Source organism: Scyliorhinus canicula, chromosome 13, assembly GCF_902713615.1.
Source record: "Scyliorhinus canicula chromosome 13, sScyCan1.1, whole genome shotgun sequence".
Classification (NCBI taxonomy): Eukaryota; Metazoa; Chordata; class Chondrichthyes; order Carcharhiniformes; family Scyliorhinidae; genus Scyliorhinus; species Scyliorhinus canicula.
Genome location: NC_052158.1, coordinates 9,773,375 through 9,795,964, shown reverse-complemented (window position 1 = coordinate 9,795,964; position 22,590 = coordinate 9,773,375). Strand labels below are relative to the sequence as shown.

The 22,590-nt window shown below is 49.0% G+C and overlaps 1 protein-coding gene across 1 annotated transcript in view; it reads left to right on the top strand.

Moving 5' to 3' along the window:
- LOC119976461 (butyrophilin subfamily 2 member A1-like) overlaps positions 1-22,590 on the top strand; it is a 109,910-nt gene that overhangs the window by 35,221 nt on the left and 52,099 nt on the right. Inside the window, exons 6-11 of the mRNA XM_038816998.1 lie at positions 28-54; positions 917-943; positions 2,418-2,438; positions 4,745-4,765; positions 17,741-17,767; positions 18,444-18,470. Of these exons, the coding sequence (XP_038672926.1) occupies positions 28-54; positions 917-943; positions 2,418-2,438; positions 4,745-4,765; positions 17,741-17,767; positions 18,444-18,470 (150 nt within the window). The remainder of the gene's footprint in view (positions 1-27; positions 55-916; positions 944-2,417; positions 2,439-4,744; positions 4,766-17,740; positions 17,768-18,443; positions 18,471-22,590) is intronic.

Here is a 22,590-nt window from a genome sequence, read left to right as displayed (position 1 = left end):
TGTACAAACTCCTCTCTTCTCTTTCAGAGCTTCGCAAACGGCCAACAACTGAAGGTAAGTAACGCTTCATTTACACATTGCTCCTGCCACCTTTATCTGCCCTCCAGCACTTGAATCACGGAGCCAGTCACACCCCAATGGGGAGCGCTCACACCTCTACCTCAGCAAGTTGTAGTTTCAAATCCCATTCTGGACACTTGAGCACAATAAAGGCTTCACTCCCAGGGCAGGTCTGGGGGAATGCTGCACCGTCAGAAGTGGGACCCCTGCCCAAGAATTCTCTCTCTCCCCGCCTACCTCCCCCCCCAGCCCCGTAACATAACTGTGCTCCTCTCATTCTGGCCTCTTGAGCATTCCATACCATCCCTATAGTGCAGAAGGAGGCCATTCGGCCCATCGGTCCACTACTGGTGGTCAGGCCATCAGCTCTGGGAAACCCTCACTGAAGCTCTCTCTGCCTCTTAACCACTCTCTCCACCTGCAAAAGACCCGACCAGCCTTCTGGGAATTGACCCCAAGATCTCCTTGCGTTGTTTGCTGCATAGTTTTATTTGATAAATTGGAAACATAGAAAATAAGAGCAGGAGCTGGCCATTCTCCACCATTCAGTATGAACATGATCCACCTGCCCTGCACATCTTTTGGGTTGTGGGGGCGAAACCCACGCAGACACGGGGAGAATGTACAAACTCCACACGGACAGTGACCCAGAGCCGGGATCGAACCTGGGACCTCGGCGCCGTGAGGCAACAGGGCTAACCCACTGCGCCATCGTGCTGCCTACTTCAGCGACATAACCTCTGCGTAACACCCCAGTGAATCGCCTCGGGATGTTTAATGTTGTTGAAGGTGCTCGGTCAATACAGGTTGTTGTTGAAAATGGTTGCCCACTGACCCTTATTCCTTTTTATTGTAGAATACATGTCTGTAATGAACCAACAAGGTAAGAGTCAGTGCGTCCCTGTTGAGCGTGCGCCTCGAATCTTAGAAATGCTTGTAACTTGTATCTGTGAATGTAGAATGTTCCAGACATTCAGTGTCACACTTTGGGCTCTGTGTAGAATGTTCCAGAGCATCCGGGTTAGAGAATGAATGGGACACGCCAGCGCCTCCGGGGTTGTCGCTGGGAAACTGCATGTGTTCCAGAGTATTTCCTGGAATGGGATGCCAGCCCAGACCTTCATCCCTGGGTTGGGTGGGCAGAGTCGGGTTGATTGGCAAACCCCACCTTTCAAAATGGCCACTGGCAGGCGGGATTTTCATGTTTTCCTTGCGGGGGAGGGTAGGGTGCGGGCTGAAAAACGAGTTGGGGCTGGTGACCCCAGAACGAGTGCAGAGGCGGACTGGCGTAAGGCTTCCCTCATATCCAAGGAAATAAGAAAGACCAATAAAACCAAAACCGCCCTCACCACGCATTCTCTATGCCCCATCCATGGCCCCTACAGCCCGATGCCAGCTTAGTTTTCCTCTACCCACCCCAATGGCCCCTCACACGCCTATGCCAATTTAGTGTCAGCTCAAGTCAATCTATGCCCCACCACCCTCCTGCTTACCCACTCCATGCCAACTCATTGGATATTGGACAGTTCTTTGACACTCCCTAGATAGCTTTAACAGGATTGACAGCTGGATAGCTTCTTAAAGCTTCCTTGCCAACTGGACAGTTCCTTGACAGTTGGCATTTTCTTGACAGCTGGACAGCTCCTTAACATTTCCTTGACAGCTGCACAGTTTCTGGGCAGCTGGACAGTTCCTTAATACAATGTAGATGGGCTTCACATGGCTAGTGCAAGAGTTCTGTCCCTCACTGGGGAGGAAGTTCCCTCCTCGGGAGTTGCCAGCTGGCAGCTCCACCAGTCCGGGCAGCACCATGGGTGTGTTAGTGACCGCTGCCTCGATGGCAACAAGAAAGTAGGCCCATGGATCCACGGAACCGACTTACGGGGTCTTGGGCAAGGAGGGTTTCAGCGGGTCATCGGGGAGGTGTTGGGGGGGGGGGGGGGGGGAGAGGTTGTGGGGGGAAGGCTGCATGGGTGAGGGGGGGGGGGTTTAGAAGAAAGGAGAGGTTCAATCTTAGGAGGAGCTCCACCCTGTGATCTGCAAAGAGAGTCCCTATAGATTGAACCACTTTCACACTTCCTTGCTGTTACTTGAAGAGGTTGCCTCCTCCCACCGGATTGTCAGAGTCATTTGGCTTGGTAAGAAGCCTAATTGACCCTTCATTATCTGTTTAAATCTGGTGGGTGGGCTGCTGGTTTTGGAGGTGAGCACGTCACATGCCCACTCCACCCCCAGCAGAAACATGCCAGGCAGGGGTATGTAAAATGCAGCCCCCCCCCCCCGCCCCTTACATGGGATTTAAATGTCCAGCCGCCTCACGAACTGTTGCTGACATATCTTTTCTGGTTTTGTTTCAGAGAAGCTAGAGAATGATGTTGGTGAGTTTTCCAATTCAGCCATCTGACTGGACGCCTGAGTAAGCTTGTATCAACGTTACCGAGGCAGACATTCTCTTTTGCTTCCTCTTCATTTCTAATCCCAAACTCTGGAATAATCCATAGGCAAGGGGACAGCAGCCATGAGGGTCACTGTTGTTGAGCACAGCAGGGCTCTGAGGCCAATGGGTTCACATTGGTTGCCGAGTGCAGGGTTTCATGCCTTCCGCTTCTCTGGCTGGTTAAGTCCTGGGTTCACTGGGGGAGGGAGGGGGAGGTTGAGCAGGATGTACCCCATCTCGCCCACAAATCAGACAATGTTCAAAGCCATCATTGCACCTTCCAACACTTCTCCACCCCCCCAACGTTTCCTAATGCGCTCACCTCCCAGGACGGATGAGCTGCTCAGTGACCTCCCGACAGGCCCTTGCAAGGCCGCAGCCATAGAAGGCTTCTTAACAACTTCCACATCCAGGGGATTGAGGACAGTCATGAGGCATGGCCTGTTACTCTCAATCAGCTCAGATCCAGGTTTGGTTCCAGTTCAGGGGACTGAACTCAGATCCTAGGCTGGCAGGTCTAAGCTCAGTTTCAGGTCTGAGATCTGATCCAGGCCCATGTCTCTAGGCTCAGGCTTGAGACCTCATCTTGGTGGTGGGGGTGGTGCCAAGTGGCACACTACTGCTTCTAGTTTGTATCTTTGTTTGTTGGATTAAGGTCCAAGTCAGGCCGAAGCTCGATTCCAAGCCAGAGGTCAGATCCTGGTTTACGTGCCTGAAGATAGGTCCAGGCCCAAGTTCAGATCCAGGAATGACGCGAGCTCAGCTCTAGGTCCAAGGCCTGGTCCAGGACCGAGCTTAGCTCCAGGTTTCAGCTCAGATCCAAGTTCAAGGCCTGGTCCAGGACCGAGCTCAGCTCCAGGTACAAGGCCTGTCCAGGACCGAGCTCAGCTCCAGGTACAAGGCCTGGTCCAGGACCGAGCTCAGCTCCAGGTACAAGGCCTGTCCAGGACCGAGCTCAGATCCAGGTACAAGGCCTCTCCAGGACCGAGCTCAGCTCCAGGTACAAGGCCTCTCCAGGACCGAGCTCAGATCCAGGCTTCAAGGCCTGTCCAGGACCGAGCTCAGCTCCAGGTACAAGGCCTCTCCAGGACCGAGCTCAGCTCCAGGTACAAGGCCTGGTCCAAGACCGAGCTCAGCTCCAGGTCTGAGGCCCAGTCCAGAACCGAGCTCCGCTCCAGGTTTCAGCTCAGATCCAAGTTCAAGGCCTGGTCCAGGACCGAGCTCAGCTCCAGGTACAAGGCCTGCTCCAGGACCGAGCTCAGCTCCAGGTACAAGGCCTGCTCCAGGACCGAGCTCAGCTCCAGGTACAAGGCCTGGTCCAGGACCGAGCTCAGCTCCAGGTACAAGGCCTGCTCCAGGACCGAGCTCAGCTCCAGGTACAAGGCCTGCTCCAGGACCGAGCTCAGCTCCAGGTACAAGGCCTGGTCCAGGACCGAGCTCAGCTCCAGGTACAAGGCCTGTCCAGGACCGAGCTCAGATCCAGGCTTCACGGCCTAGTCCAGGACCGAGCTCAGCTCCAAGTATAAGGCCTGTCCAGGACCGCGCTCAGCTCCAGGTACAAGGCCTGTCCAGGACCGAGCTCAGCTCCAGGTACAAGGCCTGCTCCAGGACCGAGCTCAGCTCCAGGTACAAGGCCTGGTCCAGGACCGAGCTCAGCTCCAGGTACAAGGCCTGCCCAGGACCGAGCTCAGCTCCAGGTACAAGGCCTCTCCAGGACCGAGCTCAGATCCAGGCTTCAAGGCCTGTCCAGGACCGAGCTCAGATCCAGGCTTCAAGGCCTGTCCAGGACCGAGCTCAGATCCAGGCTTCAAGGCCTGGTCCAGGACCGAGCTCAGCTCCAGGTACAAGGCCTCTCCAGGACCGAGCTCAGATCCAGGCTTCAAGGCCTGTCCAGGACCGAGCTCAGATCCAGGCTTCAAGGCCTGTCCAGGACCGAGCTCAGATCCAGGCTTCAAGGCCTGCTCCAGGACCGAGCTCAGCTCCAGGTACAAGGCCTGGTCCAGGACCGAGCTCAGCTCCAGGTACAAGGCCTGTCCAGGACCGAGCTCAGCTCCAGGTACAAGGCCTGTCCAGGACCGAGCTCAGCTCCAGGTACAAGGCCAGCTGTAGTGAAAGATCTTTCTATCTCTCCCTGAATAATGAAAACTTCACTTGATCCAGTTTCTATACATTTGTGGAAACATACATGAACATTTTTTCTCCACCATCACAAAGTAATTTGTCTTTTTAATTTTTGTTTTTCCTCAGATAATGCTGCTTCTAATTTACGTAAGTTACTCTCGATCTACTGTGCGAAGGATGTTTCCTCTCTCTCTCTCTCTCTCCCTCTCTCACTCTCTCTGTGTCTACCCGAGGGATATTTTACTAAATGAAAGAGGTTCGATGAACAAGTTGGTATTTGTTCTTTCTCGGTCTCATGATCGCTCTCTGGATTTGGATGAATTGAAAATGAGAGCAGAGAGGATGTACTTTTGAGCAAATACTTAATGGGAAGACCACAGAGCAAACTGATGGGCGATTTTCAAACTGTATAAAGGTTTAATCAGCTCGAGGCAGTAAAGATGTTTTTATTGCTTGAGGAAAATGCTGAGCTAGACCTGGTGGGCTGAATGGCCTGTAACTGTCCTGTGGGTTTGATATGTGTGTCTCTCGTTCAGTGTTGTTATCATCTGGAAGATACTACTTGAAACAATTGTGGCATCAGATCCTAAAGGCAATGGGATACAGATTCTAAAGGCAATGGGATAGAGATTCTAAAGGCAATGGGATAGAGATTCTAAAGGCAATGGGATACAGATTCTAAAGGCAATGGGATACAGATTCTAAAGGCAATGGGATACAGATTCTAAAGGCAATGGGATACAGATTCTAAAGGCAATGGGATACAGATTCTAAAGGCAATGGGATAGAGATTCTAAAGGCAATGGGATAGAGATTCTAAAGGCAATGGGATACAGATTCTAAAGGCAATGGGATACAGATTCTAAAGGCAATGGGATAGAGATTCTAAAGGCAATGGGATAGAGATTCTAAAGGCAATGGGATAGAGATTCTAAAGGCAATGGGATAGAGATTCTAAAGGCAATGGGATACAGATTCTAAAGGCAAGGGGATACAGATTCTAAAGGCAATGGGATAGAGATTCTAAAGGCAATGGGATAGAGATTCCAAAGGCAATGGTATAGAGATTCTAAAGGCAATGGGATAGAGATTCTAAAGGCAATGGGATAGAGATTCCAAAGGCAATGGGATAGTGATCCTAAAGGCAATGGGATAGAGATTCTAAAGGCATTGGGATAGAGATTCTAAAGGCAATGGGATACAGATTCTAAAGGCAATGGGATAGAGATTCTAAAGGCAATGGGATAGAGATTCTAAAGGCAATGGGATAGAGATCCTAAAGGCAATGGGATACAGATTCTAAAGGCAATGGGATAGAGATTCTAAAGGCAATGGGATACAGATTCTAAAGGCAATGGGATAGAGATTCTAAAGGCAATGGGATACAGATTCTAAAGGCAATGAGATAGAGATTCTAAAGGCAATGGGATACAGATCCTAAAGGCAATGGGATAGTGATCCTAAAGGCAATGGGATAGAGATTCTAAAAGCAATGGGATAGAGATTCTAAAGGCAATGGGATAGAGATGCTAAAGGCAATGGGATACAGATTCTAAAGGCAATGGGATACAGATTCTAAAGGCAGTGGGATATAGATTCTAAAGGCAGTGGGATAGAGATGCTAAAGGCAATGGGATACAGATTCTAAAGGCAATGGGATACAGATTCTAAAGGCAATGGGATACAGATTCTAAAGGCAATGGGATAGAGATTCTAAAGGCAATGGGATAGAGATTCTAAAGGCAATGGGATAGAGATTCTAAAGGCAATGGGATACAGATTCTAAAGGCAATGGGATAGAGATTCTAAAGGCTATGGGATACAGATTCTAAAGGCAATGGGATACAGATTCTAAAGGCAATGGGATAGTGATGCTAAAGGCAATGGGATAGAGATTCTAAAGGCAATGGGATACAGATTCTAAAGGCAATGAGATAGAGATTCTAAAGGCAATGGGATACAGATTCTAAAGGCAATGGGATAGAGATTCTAAAGGCAATGGGATATAGATTCTAAAGGTAATGGGATATAGATTCTAAAGGTAATGGGATACAGATTCTAAAGGTAATCGGATACAGATTCTAAAGGCTATGGGATACAGATTCTAAAGGCAATGGGATACAGATTCTAAAGGCAATGAGATAGAGATTCTAAAGGCAATGGGATACAGATTCTAAAGGCAATGGGATAGAGATTCTAAAGGCAATGGGATATAGATTCTAAAGGTAATGGGATATAGATTCTAAAGGCAATGGGATACAGATGCTAAAGGCAATGGGATACAGATTCTAAAGGCAATGGGATAGAGATTGTAAAGACAATGGGATAGAGATTCTAAAGGCAATGGGATAGAGATTCTAAAGGCAATGGGATACAGATTCTAACGGCAATGGGATAGAGATTCTAAAGGCAATGGGATATAGATTCTAAAGGTAATGGGATATAGATTCTAAAGGTAATGGGATACAGATTCTAAAGGTAATCGGATACAGATTCTAAAGGCTATGGGATACAGATTCTAAAGGCAATGGGATACAGATTCTAAAGGCAATGGGATAGAGATTCTAAAGGCAATGGGATACAGATTCTAAAGGCAATGGGATAGAGATTCTAAAGGCAATGGGATATAGATTCTAAAGGTAATGGGATATAGATTCTAAAGGCAATGGGATACAGATGCTAAAGGCAATGGGATACAGATTCTAAAGGCAATGGGATAGAGATTGTAAAGACAATGGGATAGAGATTCTAAAGGCAATGGGATAGAGATTCTAATGGAAATGGGATACAGATTCTAAAGGCAATGGCATACAGATTCTAAAGGCAATGGGATAGAGATTGTAAAGACAATGGGATAGAGATTCTAAAGGCAATGGGATAGAGATTCTAAAGGCAATGGGATAGAGATGCTAAAGGCAATGGGATACAGATTCTAAAGGCAATGGGATACAGATTCTAAAGGCAATGGGATAGAGATTCTAAAGGCAGTAGGATAGAGATGCTAAAGGCAATGGGATAGAGATTCTAAAGGCAATGGGATAGAGATTCTAAAGGCAATGGGATACAGATTCTAAAGGCAATGGGATAGAGATTCTAAAGGCAATGGGATACAGATTCTAAAGGCAAGGGGATACAGATCCTAAAGGCAATGGGATACAGATTCTAAAGGCAATGGGATAGAGATTCTAAAGGCAATGGGATAGAGATTCTAAAGGCAATGGGATACAGATTCTAAAGGCAATGGGATACAGATTCTAAAGGCAATGGGATAGAGATTCTAAAGGCAATGGGATACAGATTCTAAAGGCAATGGGATACAGATTCTAAAGGCAATGGGATACAGATTCTAAAGGCAATGGGATAGAGATTCTAAAGGCAATGGGATAGAGATTCTAAAGGCAATGGGATAGAGATTCTAAAGGCAATGGGATACAGATTCTAAAGGCAATGGAATAGAGATTCTAAAGGCAATGGGATAGAGATTCTAAAGGCAATGGGATTGAGATTCTAAAGGCAATGGGATAGAGATCCTAAAGGCAATGGGATACAGATTCTAAAGGCAATGGGATAGAGATTCTAAAGGCAATGGGATAGAGATTCTAAAGGCAGTAGGACACAGATTCTAAAGGCGATAGGATACAGATTCTAAAGGCAATGGGATACAGATTCTAAAGGCAATGGGATACAGATTCTAAAGGCAATGGGATAGAGATTCTAAAGGCAATGGGATAGAGATTCTAAAGGCTATGGGATACAGATTCTAAAGGCTATGGGATACAGATTCTAAAGGCTATGGGATACAGATTCTAAAGGCAATGGGATACAGATTCTAAAGGCTATGGGATACAGATTCTAAAGGCAATGGGATACAGATTCTAAAGGCAATGGGATACAGATTCTAAAGGCAATGGGATAGAGATTCTAAAGGCAATGAGATAGAGATTCTAAAGGCAATGGGATAGAGATTCTAAAGGCAATGGGATAGAGATTCTAAAGGCAATGGGATATAGATTCTAAAGGTAATGGGATATAGATTCTAAAGGTAATGGGATACAGATTCTAAAGGTAATGGGATACAGATTCTAAAGGCTATGGGATACAGATTCTAAAGGCAATGGGATACAGATTTTAAAGGTAATGGGATATAGATTCTAAAGGCAATGGGATACAGATGCTAAAGGCAATGGGATACAGATTCTAAAGGCAATGGGATAGAGATTGTAAAGACAATGGGATAGAGATTCTAAAGGCAATGGGATAGAGATTCTAATGGAAATGGGATACAGATTCTAAAGGCAATGGCATACAGATTCTAAAGGCAATGGGATAGAGATTGTAAAGACAATGGGATAGAGATTCTAAAGGCAATGGGATAGAGATTCTAAAGGCAATGGGATAGAGATGCTAAAGGCAATGGGATACAGATTCTAAAGGCAATGGGATACAGATTCTAAAGGCAATGGGATAGAGATTCTAAAGGCAGTAGGATAGAGATGCTAAAGGCAATGGGATAGAGATTCTAAAGGCAATGGGATAGAGATTCTAAAGGCAATGGGATACAGATTCTAAAGGCAATGGGATAGAGATTCTAAAGGCAATGGGATACAGATTCTAAAGGCAAGGGGATACAGATCCTAAAGGCAATGGGATACAGATTCTAAAGGCAATGGGATACAGATTCTAAAGGCAGTGGGATATAGATTCTAAAGGCAGTGGGATACAGATTCTAAAGGCAATGGGATACAGATTCTAAAGGCAATGGGATACAGATTCTAAAGGCAATGGGATAGAGATTCTAAAGGCAATGGGATAGAGATTCTAAAGGCAATGGGATAGAGATTCTAAAGGCAATGGGATACAGATTCTAAAGGCAATGGGATAGAGATTCTAAAGGCTATGGGATACAGATTCTAAAGGCAATGGGATACAGATTCTAAAGGCAATGGGATAGTGATGCTAAAGGCAATGGGATAGAGATTCTAAAGGCAATGGGATACAGATTCTAAAGGCAATGAGATAGAGATTCTAAAGGCAATGGGATACAGATTCTAAAGGCAATGGGATAGAGATTCTAAAGGCAATGGGATATAGATTCTAAAGGTAATGGGATATAGATTCTAAAGGTAATGGGATACAGATTCTAAAGGTAATCGGATACAGATTCTAAAGGCTATGGGATACAGATTCTAAAGGCAATGGGATACAGATTCTAAAGGCAATGGGATAGAGATTCTAAAGGCAATGGGATACAGATTCTAAAGGCAATGGGATAGAGATTCTAAAGGCAATGGGATATAGATTCTAAAGGTAATGGGATATAGATTCTAAAGGCAATGGGATACAGATGCTAAAGGCAATGGGATACAGATTCTAAAGGCAATGGGATAGAGATTGTAAAGACAATGGGATAGAGATTCTAAAGGCAATGGGATAGAGATTCTAAAGGCAATGGGATACAGATTCTAACGGCAATGGGATAGAGATTCTAAAGGCAATGGGATATAGATTCTAAAGGTAATGGGATATAGATTCTAAAGGTAATGGGATACAGATTCTAAAGGTAATCGGATACAGATTCTAAAGGCTATGGGATACAGATTCTAAAGGCAATGGGATACAGATTCTAAAGGCAATGAGATAGAGATTCTAAAGGCAATGGGATACAGATTCTAAAGGCAATGGGATAGAGATTCTAAAGGCAATGGGATATAGATTCTAAAGGTAATGGGATATAGATTCTAAAGGCAATGGGATACAGATGCTAAAGGCAATGGGATACAGATTCTAAAGGCAATGGGATAGAGATTGTAAAGACAATGGGATAGAGATTCTAAAGGCAATGGGATAGAGATTCTAATGGAAATGGGATACAGATTCTAAAGGCAATGGCATACAGATTCTAAAGGCAATGGGATAGAGATTGTAAAGACAATGGGATAGAGATTCTAAAGGCAATGGGATAGAGATTCTAAAGGCAATGGGATAGAGATGCTAAAGGCAATGGGATACAGATTCTAAAGGCAATGGGATACAGATTCTAAAGGCAATGGGATAGAGATTCTAAAGGCAGTAGGATAGAGATGCTAAAGGCAATGGGATAGAGATTCTAAAGGCAATGGGATAGAGATTCTAAAGGCAATGGGATACAGATTCTAAAGGCAATGGGATAGAGATTCTAAAGGCAATGGGATACAGATTCTAAAGGCAAGGGGATACAGATCCTAAAGGCAATGGGATACAGATTCTAAAGGCAATGGGATAGAGATTCTAAAGGCAATGGGATAGAGATTCTAAAGGCAATGGGATACAGATTCTAAAGGCAATGGGATACAGATTCTAAAGGCAATGGGATAGAGATTCTAAAGGCAATGGGATACAGATTCTAAAGGCAATGGGATACAGATTCTAAAGGCAATGGGATACAGATTCTAACGGCAATGGGATAGAGATTCTAAAGGCAATGGGATAGAGATTCTAAAGGCAATGGGATAGAGATTCTAAAGGCAATGGGATACAGATTCTAAAGGCAATGGAATAGAGATTCTAAAGGCAATGGGATAGAGATTCTAAAGGCAATGGGATTGAGATTCTAAAGGCAATGGGATAGAGATCCTAAAGGCAATGGGATACAGATTCTAAAGGCAATGGGATAGAGATTCTAAAGGCAATGGGATAGAGATTCTAAAGGCAGTAGGACACAGATTCTAAAGGCGATAGGATACAGATTCTAAAGGCAATGGGATACAGATTCTAAAGGCAATGGGATACAGATTCTAAAGGCAATGGGATAGAGATTCTAAAGGCAATGGGATAGAGATTCTAAAGGCTATGGGATACAGATTCTAAAGGCTATGGGATACAGATTCTAAAGGCTATGGGATACAGATTCTAAAGGCAATGGGATACAGATTCTAAAGGCTATGGGATACAGATTCTAAAGGCAATGGGATACAGATTCTAAAGGCAATGGGATACAGATTCTAAAGGCAATGGGATAGAGATTCTAAAGGCAATGAGATAGAGATTCTAAAGGCAATGGGATAGAGATTCTAAAGGCAATGGGATAGAGATTCTAAAGGCAATGGGATATAGATTCTAAAGGTAATGGGATATAGATTCTAAAGGTAATGGGATACAGATTCTAAAGGTAATGGGATACAGATTCTAAAGGCTATGGGATACAGATTCTAAAGGCAATGGGATACAGATTTTAAAGGCAATGAGATAGAGATTCTAAAGGCAATGGGATACAGATTCTAAAGGCAATGGGATAGAGATTCTAAAGGCAATGGGATATAGATTCTAAAGGTAATGGGATATAGATTCTAAAGGCAATGGGATACAGATGCTAAAGGCAATGGGATACAGATTCTAAAGGCAATAAGATAGAGATTGTAAAGACAATGGGATAGAGATTCTAAAGGCAATGGGATAGAGATTCTAATGGCAATGGGATAGAGATTCTAAAGGCAATGGGATACAGATTCTAAAGGCAATGGGATAGAGATTGTAAAGACAATGGGATAGAGATTCTAAAGGCAATGGGATAGAGATTCTAAAGGCAATGGGATAGAGATGCTAAAGGCAATGGGATACAGATTCTAAAGGCAATGGGATACAGATTCTAAAGGCAATGGGATAGAGATTGTAAAGACAATGGGATAGAGATTCTAAAGGCAATGGGATAGAGATTCTAAAGGCAATGGGATAGAGATGCTAAAGGCAATGGGATACAGATTCTAAAGGCAATGGGATAGAGATTCTAAAGGCAGTAGGATAGAGATTCTAAAGGCAGTGGGATACAGATTCTGAAGGCAATGGGATAGAGATTCTAAAGGCAATGGGATAGAGATTCTAAAGGCAATGGGATACAGATTCTAAAGGCAATGGGATACAGATTCTAAAGGCAATGGGATAGAGATTCTAAAGGCAGTAGGATAGAGATGCTAAAGGCAATGGGATAGAGATTCTAAAGGCAATGGGATAGAGATTCTAAAGGCAATGGGATACAGATTCTAAAGGCAATGGGATACAGATTCTAAAGGCAATGGGATACAGATTCTAAAGGCAATGGGATAGAGATTCTAAAGGCAATGGGATACAGATTCTAAAGGCAATGGGATAGAGATTCTAAAGGCAATGGGATAGAGATTCTAAAGGCAATGGGATAGAGATTCTAAAGGCAATGGGATACAGATTCTAAAGGCAATGGAATAGAGATTCTAAAGGCAATGGGATACAGATTCTAAAGGCAATGGGATACAGATTCTAAAGGCAATGGGATAGAGATCCTAAAGGCAATGGGATACAGATTCTAAAGGCAATGGGATAGAGATTCTAAAGGCAATGGGATAGAGATTCTAAAGGCAGTAGGATACAGATTCTAAAGGCGATAGGATACAGATTCTAAAGGCAATGGGATACAGATTCTAAAGGAAATGGGATACAGATTCTAAAGGCAATGGGATAGAGATTCTAAAGGCAATGGGATAGAGATTCTAAAGGCAATGGGATACAGATTCTAAAGGCAATGGGATACAGATTCTAAAGGCAATGGGATACAGATTCTAACGGCAATGGGATAGAGATTCTAAAGGCAATGGGATAGAGATTCTAAAGGCAATGGGATAGAGATTCTAAAGGCAATGGGATACAGATTCTAAAGGCAATGGAATAGAGATTCTAAAGGCAATGGGATACAGATTCTAAAGGCAATGGGATAGAGATTCTAAAGGCAATGGGATCGAGATCCTAAAGGCAATGGGATACAGATTCTAAAGGCAATGGGATACAGATTCTAAAGGCAATGGGATACAGATTCTAAAGGCAATGGGATACAGATTCTAAAGGCAGTGGGATACAGATTCTAAAGGCAATAGGATACAGATTCTAAAGGCAATGGGATACAGATTCTAAAGGCAATGGGATAGAGATTCTAAAGGCAATGGGATACAGATTCTAAAGGCAATGGGATACAGATTCTAAAGGCAATGGGATACAGATTCTAAAGGCAATGGGATACAGATTCTAAAGGCAATGGGATACAGATTCTAAAGGCAGTAGGATAGAGATTCTAAAGGCAATGGGATACAGATTCTAAAGGCAATGGAATAGAGATTCTAAAGGCAATGGGATACAGATTCTAAAGGCAGTAGGATACAGATTCTAAAGGCAATGGGATACAGATTCTAAAGGCAGTAGGATAGAGATTCTAAAGGCAATGGGATACAGATTCTAAAGGCAATGGAATAGAGATTCTAAAGGCAATGGGATACAGATTCTAAAGGCAATGGAATAGAGATTCTAAAGGCATAAGAGCATAAGAACATAAGAACTAGGAGCAGGAGTAGGCCATCTGGCCCCTCGAGCCTGCTCCGCCATTCAATGAGATCATGGCTGATCTTTTGTGGACTCAGCTCCACTTTCCGGCCCGAACACCATAACCCTTAATCCCTTTATTCTTCAAAAAACTATCTATCTTTACCTTAAAAACATGTAATGAAGGAGCCTCAACTGCTTCACTGGGCAAGGAATTCCATAGATTCACAACCCTTTGGGTGAAGAAGTTCCTCCTAAACTCAGTTCTAAATCTACTTCCCCTTATTTTGAGGCTATGCCCCCTAGTTCTGCTGTCACCCGCCAGTGGAAACAACCTGCCCGCATCTATCCTATCTATTCCCTTCATAATTTTAAATGTTTCTATAAGATCCCCCCTCATCCTTCTAAATTCCAACGAGTACAGTCCCAGTCTACTCAACCTCTCCTCATAATCCAACCCCTTCAGCTCTGGGATTAACCTAGTGAATCTCCTCTGCACACCCTCCAGCGCCAGTACGTCCTTTCTCAAGTAAGGAGACCAAAACTGAACACAATACTCCAGGTGTGGCCTCACTAACACCTTATTCAATTGCAACATAACCTCCCTAGTCTTAAACTCCATCCCTCTAGCAATGAAGGACAAAATTCCATTTGCCTTCTTAATCACCTGTTGCACTTGTAAACCAACCTTCTGTGACTCATGCACTAGCACACCCAAGTCTCTCTGAACAGCGGCATGCTTTAATATTTTATCGTTTAAATAATAATCCCGTTTGCTGTTATTCCTACCAAAATGGATAACCTCACATTTGTCAACATTGTATTCCATCTGCCAGACCCGAGCCCATTCACTTAACCTATCCAAATCCCTCTGCAGACTTCCAGTATCCTCTGCACTTTTCGCTTTACCACTCATCTTAGTGTCATCTGCAAACTTGGACACATTGCCCTTGGTCCCCAACTCCAAATCATCAATGTAAATTGTGAACAATTGTGGGCCCAACACGGATCCCTGAGGGACACCACTAGCTACTGATTGCCAACCAGAGAAACACCCATTTATCCCAACTCTTTGCTTTCTATTAATTAACCAATCCTCTATCCATGCTACTACTTTACCCTTAATGCCATGCATCTTTATCTTATGCAGCAACCTTTTGTGTGGCACCTTGTCAAAGGCTTTCTGGAAATCCAGATATACCACATCCATCGGCTCCCCGTTATCTACTGCACTGGTAATGTCCTCAAAAAATTCCACTAAATTAGTTAGGCACGACCTGCCTTTTACGAACCCATGCTGCGTCTGCCCAATGGGACAATTTCTATCCAGATGCCTCGCAATTTCTTCCTTGATGATAGATTCCAGCATCTTCCCTATTACTGAAGTTAAACTCACTGGCCTATAATTTCCTGCTTTCTGCCTACCTCCTTTTTTAAACAGTGGCGTCACGTTTGCTAATTTCCAATCCACCGGGACCACCCCAGAGTCTAGTGAATTTCGGTAAATTATCACTAGTGCATCTGCAATTTCCCTAGCCATCTCTTTTAGCACTCTGGGATGCATTCCATCAGGGCCAGGAGACTTGTCTACCTTTAGCCCCATTAGCTTGCCCATCACTCCCTCCTTAGTGATAACAATCGTCTCAAGGTCCTCACCTGTCATAGCCAATGGGCAATGGGATACAGATTCTAAAGGCAATGGAATAGAGATTCTAAAGGCAATGTGATACAGATTCTAAAGGCAGTGGGATACAGATTCTAAAGGCAATGGGATAGAGATTCTAAAGGCAATGGAATAGAGATTCTAAAGGCAATGGGATAGAGATTCTAAAGGCAATGGGATACAGATTCTAAAGGCAATGGGATAGAGATTCTAAAGGCAATGGAATAGAGATTCTAAAGGCAATGGGATACAGATTCTAAAGGCAATGGGATACAGATTCTAAAGACAATGGGATAGAGATTCTAAAGGCAATGGGATACAGATTCTAAAGGCAATGGGATACAGATTCTAAAGGCAATGGGATACAGATTCTAAAGGCAATGGGATACAGATTCTAATGGCAATGGGATAGAGAGTCTAAAGGCAATGGGATAGAGATTCTAAAGGCAATGGGATACAGATTCTAAAGGCAATGGGATAGAGATTCTAAAGGCAGTGGGATGCAGATTCTAAAGGCAATGGGATACAGATTCTAAAGGCAATGGGATACAGATTCTAAAGGCAATGGGATACAGATTCTAAAGGCAATGGGATAGAGATTCTAAAGGCAATGGGATAGAGATTCTAAAGGCAATGGGATAGAGATTCTAAAGGCTATGGGATAGAGATTCTAAAGGCAATGGAATACAGATTCTAAAGGCAATGGGATACAGATTCTAAAGGCAATGGGATACAGATTCTAATGGCAATGGGATAGAGATTCTAAAGGCAATGGGATAGAGATTCTAAAGGCAATGGGATACAGATTCTAAAGGCAATGGGATAGAGATTCTAAAGGCAGTGGGATGCAGATTCTAAAGGCAATGGGATACAGATTCTAAAGGCAATGGGATACAGATTCTAAAGGCAATGGGATACAGATTCTAAAGGCAATGGGATAGAGATTCTAAAGGCAATGGGATAGAGATTCTAAAGGCTATGGGATAGAGATTCTAAAGGCAATGGAATACAGATTCTAAAGGCAATGGGATACAGATTCTAAAGGCAATGGGATAGAGATTCTAAAGGCAATGAGATACAGATTCTAAAGGCAATGGGATACAGATTCTAAAGGCAATGGGATACAGATCCTAAAGTCAGTGGGATACAGATTCTAAAGGCAATGGGGATATGTGTTTGCTGGGTTTTGGGGGAAAAGCTGGTGCATATGAAGCCTCTTTCTAAAAGCCAATACTGACACGATGGGCCAAATATCCCCCTTCCTTCTGTGGTGTAAAATTATATGATGACACTAAGTTGGGAGACACAGTACAGAATTCACAATTCTCGATTTAGACTTAGAACATACAGTGCAGAAGGAGGCCATTCAGCCCATCAAGTCTGCACCGACCCATTTAAACCCTCACTTCCACCCTATCCCTGTAACCAATAACCCCACCTACCCTTTTTGAACACTAAGGGCAATTTTAACATGGCCAACGCACCTAACCTGCACATCTTTGGACTGTGGGAGGAAACCGGAGCCCCCGGAGGAAACCTTCGCAGACACTGGGAGAACGTGCAGACTCCGCACAGACATTGACCCAGCGGAGATTCGAACCTGGGACCCTGGCGCTGAGAAGCCACAGTGCTGTCCACTTGTGCTACCGTGTTGCCCATTAATGCATAATTCTTGATTAATAAGGAGATCAAGGGTTATGGGGAGAAGGCCGGAGAATGGGGATGAGAAACATATCAGCCATGATTGAATAGCAGAGCAGACTCGATGGGCCGAGTGGCCTAATTCTGCTCCTTTGTCTAATGGTCTTATTCTCTCTCTCACTCTTGTGCATGTTGCTCTCTGCCTCTCTCAGACCCTCCCCCTTCTCTCACATGTTTACTTGGGGACTACGCTGAAAGAAGATTGGTGTATTGGAGTCTGGCAGGAATGAAGATGAGGGTCAGGGTTTCAGTAATAACTGGGCTGAGGGCAGGACGAGGTCAGGAGGTGCTCGGCCAAGTTGAAAGAGGGCAACCTTGGTCTTTCTGATTGGGTGACCTTTGATGGAGGATGTTAGGCTTGTTCTAATCGAATACAATGTTGAGGTTGTCACAGCGAGCTGGCCTTTCATTAATAACGATACCCTTTTTTTGCATTGCAGGCCTCGAGAAGAATCTGAGTATGACAGGTAAGATGCTGGGCCTCACTGGGCTGGTTTGAGAGTGCCTCTCTGTATTTGTCTCCCGGTGTGTGATAGCGGAGGCCCCTTGGAGCTAGGCTCCTTCTCCTGTCAGAGTGAGGATAGATAGAGCATTGGGTCAGCACACCACGTTATCACTCATTGAGGACATGACTGAATCTAGTGTTGATATTTGTGGTAGAGTGTGGCAGTGGGTTATCCTGGCTGTCGCTCGGTGAGGATATAATTGAGTTTTGTGTGGGTTGATGGGATTCCTTTGGTCTCTGGGTTATCACACAAGCGGCCATTGGAGTGTTACACAACCTCCTGAATGTACCAGGACAGGGATTCCTCAGTTGTCCCATTTATAGAGCCAGAAGTTGCAGATCCAACAAGTCCATCCCTCCAAAAGGTTCAGCTCTTCCCATCCGCGACATTCCCACTCAGGGAAATCGAAAACACTTCCTCGACGTGAGTGGCAGGAAAATGGCAGCCACCTGGTTTCCGGAATATTCTTCGGTGTGCGATACTGAGGTTGACCACATCAAAATAATTCTTCTCAGGATATGTCTCGAGCTGTGCAGCAGTATATTGAGGAATGATGGGCCGAAGGGCCTTTTTCTGTACTGTCCATCTCTGTTTACTGGTTTCATGATTGTTTACCGTTGCCCCTTTGTGTTTTCAGCTGCCGAGCGAGTAATCAGTGCTGCAGGTGAGAGAGATGCTTTTCCAGTCGCTATCCCGTGATGCCCAGGCCTCAGATTCTCTCCTCAGCCACTCCCTTCAGGCTTAACATGGCTCGAACTCACCTTTTGGTTAGGAGATGACACTGGGAGGGTCACCCATTCGAGCATCAAGAACTAAAGGGCACGAGGGCAGCACGGTGGCCTAGTGGTTAGCACTGCTGCCTCACGGCGCCGAGGTCCCAGGTTCGATCCCGGCTCTGGGTCAGTGTCCGTGTGGAGTTTGCACATTCTCCCCGTGGGTTTCACCCCCACAACCCAAAGATGTGCAGGATGGGTGGATTGGCCACGCTAAATTGCCCCTTAATTGGAAAAAAATAATTGGGTGCTTTAAATTTTAAAAAAAGCACAAGAGGGCACGGATTTCAAAATAATGAGCAAAAGGAGTGGTGATTTGAGGAAATAAATTTTCACCCAGAGGGTGGTTGGAGTCTGGAACAAACTTCCTGAGAGGGTGCTGGAGGCGAGAGGGTGCTGGAGGCCTGAGGGTGCTGGAGGCCTGAGGGTGCTGGAGGCCTGAGGGTGCTGGAGGCCTGAGGGTGCTGGAGGCCTGAGGGTGCTGGGGGCGAGAGGGTGCTGGAGGCCAGGGGGTGCTGGGGGCGAGAGGGTGCTGGAGGCGAGAGGGTGCTGGAGGCCAGGGGGTGCTGGGGGCGAGAGGGTGCTGGAGGCTAGGGGGTGCTGGGGGCGAGAGGGTGCTGGAGGCCAGGGGGTGCTGGGGGCGAGAGGGTGCTGGAGGCGAGAGGGTGCTGGAGGCCAGGGGGTGCTGGGGGCGAGAGGGTGCTGGAGGCTAGGGGGTGCTGGGGGCGAGAGGGTGCTGGAGGCTAGGGGGTGCTGGAGGCGAAAGGGTGCTGGAGGCGAAAGGGTGCTGGAGGCGAAAGGGTGCTGGAGGCGAAAGGGTGCTGGAGGCGAGAGGGTGCTGGAGGCTAGGGGGTGCTGGGGGCGAGGGGGTGCTGGAGGCTAGAGGGTGCTGGAGGCGAATGGGTGCTGGAGGCGAAAGGGTGCTGGAGGCGAGAGGGTGCTGGAGGCGAGAGGGTGCTGGAAGCCAGAGGGTGCTGGAGGCCAGAGGGTACTGGAGGCGAGGGGGTGCTGGAGGCCAGAGGGTGCTAGAGGCCGGGGGGTGCTGGGGGCCAGAGGGTGCTGGAGGCCAGAGGGTGCTGGAGGCCAGGCGGTGCTGGAGGCTAGGGGGTGCTGGAGGCCAGGGGGTGCTGGAGGCCAGAGGGTGCTGGAGGCCAGAGGGTGCTGGAGGCCAGAGGGTGCTGGAGGCCAGAGGGTGCTGGAGGCCAGAGGGTGCTGGAGGCGAATGGGTGCTGGAGGCCAGAGGGTGCTGGAGGCCAGAGGGTGCTGGAGGCGAGAGGGTGCTGGAGGCGAGGGGGTGCTGGGGGCCAGAGGGTGCTGGAGGCTAGGGGGTGCTGGAGGCCAGAGGGTGCTGGAGGCCGGGGGGTGCTGGGGGCCAGGGGGTGTTGGGGGCCAGGGGGTGCTGGAGGCCAGGGGGTGCTGGAGGCCAGGGGGTGCTGGAGGCCAGAGGGTGCTGGAGGCCAGAGGGTGCTGGAGGCCAGAGGGTGCTGGAGGCCAGAGGGTGCTGGAGGCCAGAGGGTGCTGGAGGCCAGAGGGTGCTGGAGGCCAGAGGGTGCTGGAGGCCAGAGGGTGCTGGAGGCTATAGGGTGCTGGAGGCCGGGGGGTGCTGGGGGCCAGGGGGTGTTGGGGGCCAGGGGGTGCTGGAGGCCAGAGGGTGCTGGAGGCCAGAGGGTGCTGGAGGCCAGAGGGTGCTGGGGGCCAGAGGGTGCTGGAGGCCAGAGGGTGCTGGAGGCCAGGCGGTGCTGGAGGCTAGGGGGTGCTGGAGGCCAGGGGGTGCTGGAGGCTATGGGGTGCTGGGGGCGAGAGGGTGCTGGAGGCTATGGGGTGCTGGAGGCCAGAGGGTGCTGGAGGCGAAAGGGTGCTGGAGGCTAGGGGGTGCTGGAGGCCAGGGGGTGCTGGAGGCCAGAGGGTGCTGGAGGCCAGAGGGTGCTGGAGGCCAGAGGGTGCTGGAGGCCAGGGGGTGCTGGAGGCCAGGGGGTGCTGGAGGCTAGGGGGTGCTGGAGGCCAGGGGGTGCTGGAGGCGAGAGGGTGCTGGAGGCCAGGGGGTGCTGGAGGCCAGAGGGTTCTGGAGGCCAAAGGGTGCTGGAGGCTAGGGGGTGCTGGAGGCCCGGGGGTGCTGGAGGCGAGGGGGTGCTGGAGGCGACGGGGGGGCTGGGGACCATAGGGTGCTGGAGGCCAGAGGGTGCTGGAGGCGAGAGGGTGCTGGAGGCGAGGGGGTGCTGGGGGCCAGAGGGTGCTGGAGGCGAGAGGGTGCTGGAGGCGAGGGGGTGCTGGGGGCCAGAGGGTGCTGGAGGCGAGAGGGAGCTGGAGGCGAGAGGGTGCTGGAGGCCAGAGGGTGCTGGAGGCGAGAGGGTGCTGGAGGCGAGAGGGTGCTGGAGGCGAGGGGGTGCTGGGGGCCAGAGGGTGCTGGAGGCGAGAGGGTTCTGGAGGCGAGGGGGTGCTGGGGGCCAGAGGGTGCTGGAGGCGAGGGGGTGCTGGAGGCGAGGGGGTGCTGGGGGCCAGAGGGTGCTGGAGGCCAGAGGGTGCTGGAGGCGAGGGGGTGCTGGAGGCGAGGGGGTGCTGGGGGCGAGGGGGTGCTGGAGGCTAGGGGGTGCTGGAGGCCAGAGGGTGCTGGAGGCGAGGGGGTGCTGGGGGCCAGAGGGTGCTGGAGGCCAGAGGGTGCTGGAGGCCAGAGGGTGCTGGAGGCCAGGGGGTGCTGGAGGCCAGGGGGTGCTGGGGGCCAGGGGGTGCTGGAGGCCAGGGGGTGCTGGGGGCCAGAGGGTGCTGGAGGCCAGAGGGTGCTGGAGGCCAGAGGGTGCTGGAGGCCAGAGGGTGCTGGAGGCCAGAGGGTGCTGGAGGCTAGGGGGTGCTGGAGGCTAGGGGGTGCTGGGGGCTAGGGGGTGCTGGAGGCTATGGGGTGCTGGAGGCTATGGGGTGCTGGAGGCCAGGGGGGGCTGGAGGCTATGGGGTGCTGGAGGCTATGGGGTGCTGGAGGCGAGGGGGTGCTGGAGGCTAGGGGGTGCTGGATGCGATGGGGTGCTGGAGGCCAGAGGGTGCTGGAGGCCAGAGGGTGCTGGAGGCTAGGGGGTGCTGGGGGCGAGGGGGTGGTGGAGGCTAGGGGGTGCTGGAGGCGAGGGGGTGCTGGAGGCTATGGGGTGCTGGGGGCGAGGGGGTGGTGGAGGCTAGGGGGTGCTGGAGGCTATGGGGTGCTGGAGGCGAGGGGGTGCTGGGGGCGAGGGGGTGCTGGAGGCTAGGGGGTGCTGGAGGCTATGGGGTGCTGGAGGCGAGGGGGTGCTGGGGGCGAGGGGGTGCTGGAGGCTAGGGGGTGCTGGAGGCTAGGGGTGCTGGAGGCTATGGGGTGCTGGAGGCTATGGGGTGCTGGAGGCGAGGGGGTGCTGGAGGCTATGGGGTGCTGGAGGCTAGGGGGTGCTGGAGGCTATGGGGTGCTGGAGGCTAGGGGGTGCTGGAGGCCAGAGGGTGCTGGAGGCTATGGGGTGCTGGAGGCTATGGGGTGCTGGAGGCGAGGGGGTGCTGGAGGCGAGGGGGTGCTGGAGGCTAGGGGGTGCTGGAGGCCAGAGGGTGCTGGAGGCTATGGGGTGCTGGAGGCTATGGGGTGCTGGAGGCTCGGGGGTGCTGGAGGCGAAGGGGTGCTGGAGGCTAGGGGTGCTGGGGGCGAGGGGGTGCTGGGGGCGAGGGGGTGCTGGAGGCCAGAGGGTGCTGGAGGCTAGGGGGTGCTGGAGGCTAGGGGGTGCTGGAGGCCAGAGGGTGCTGGAGGCTAGGGGGTGCTGGAGGCCAGAGGGTGCTGGAGGCTAGGGGGTGCTGGAGGCCAGAGGGTGCTGGGGGCTAGGGGGTGCTGGAGGCCAGAGGGTGCTTGAGGCTAGGGGGTGCTGGAGGCCAGAGGGTGCTGGAGGCCAGAGGGTGCTGGGGGCTAGGGGGTGCTGGAGGCCAGAGGGTGCTGGAGGCCAGAGGGTGCTGGGGGCCAGGGGGTGCTGGCGGCCAGAGGGTGCTGGAGGCTAGGGGGTGCTGGAGGCCAGA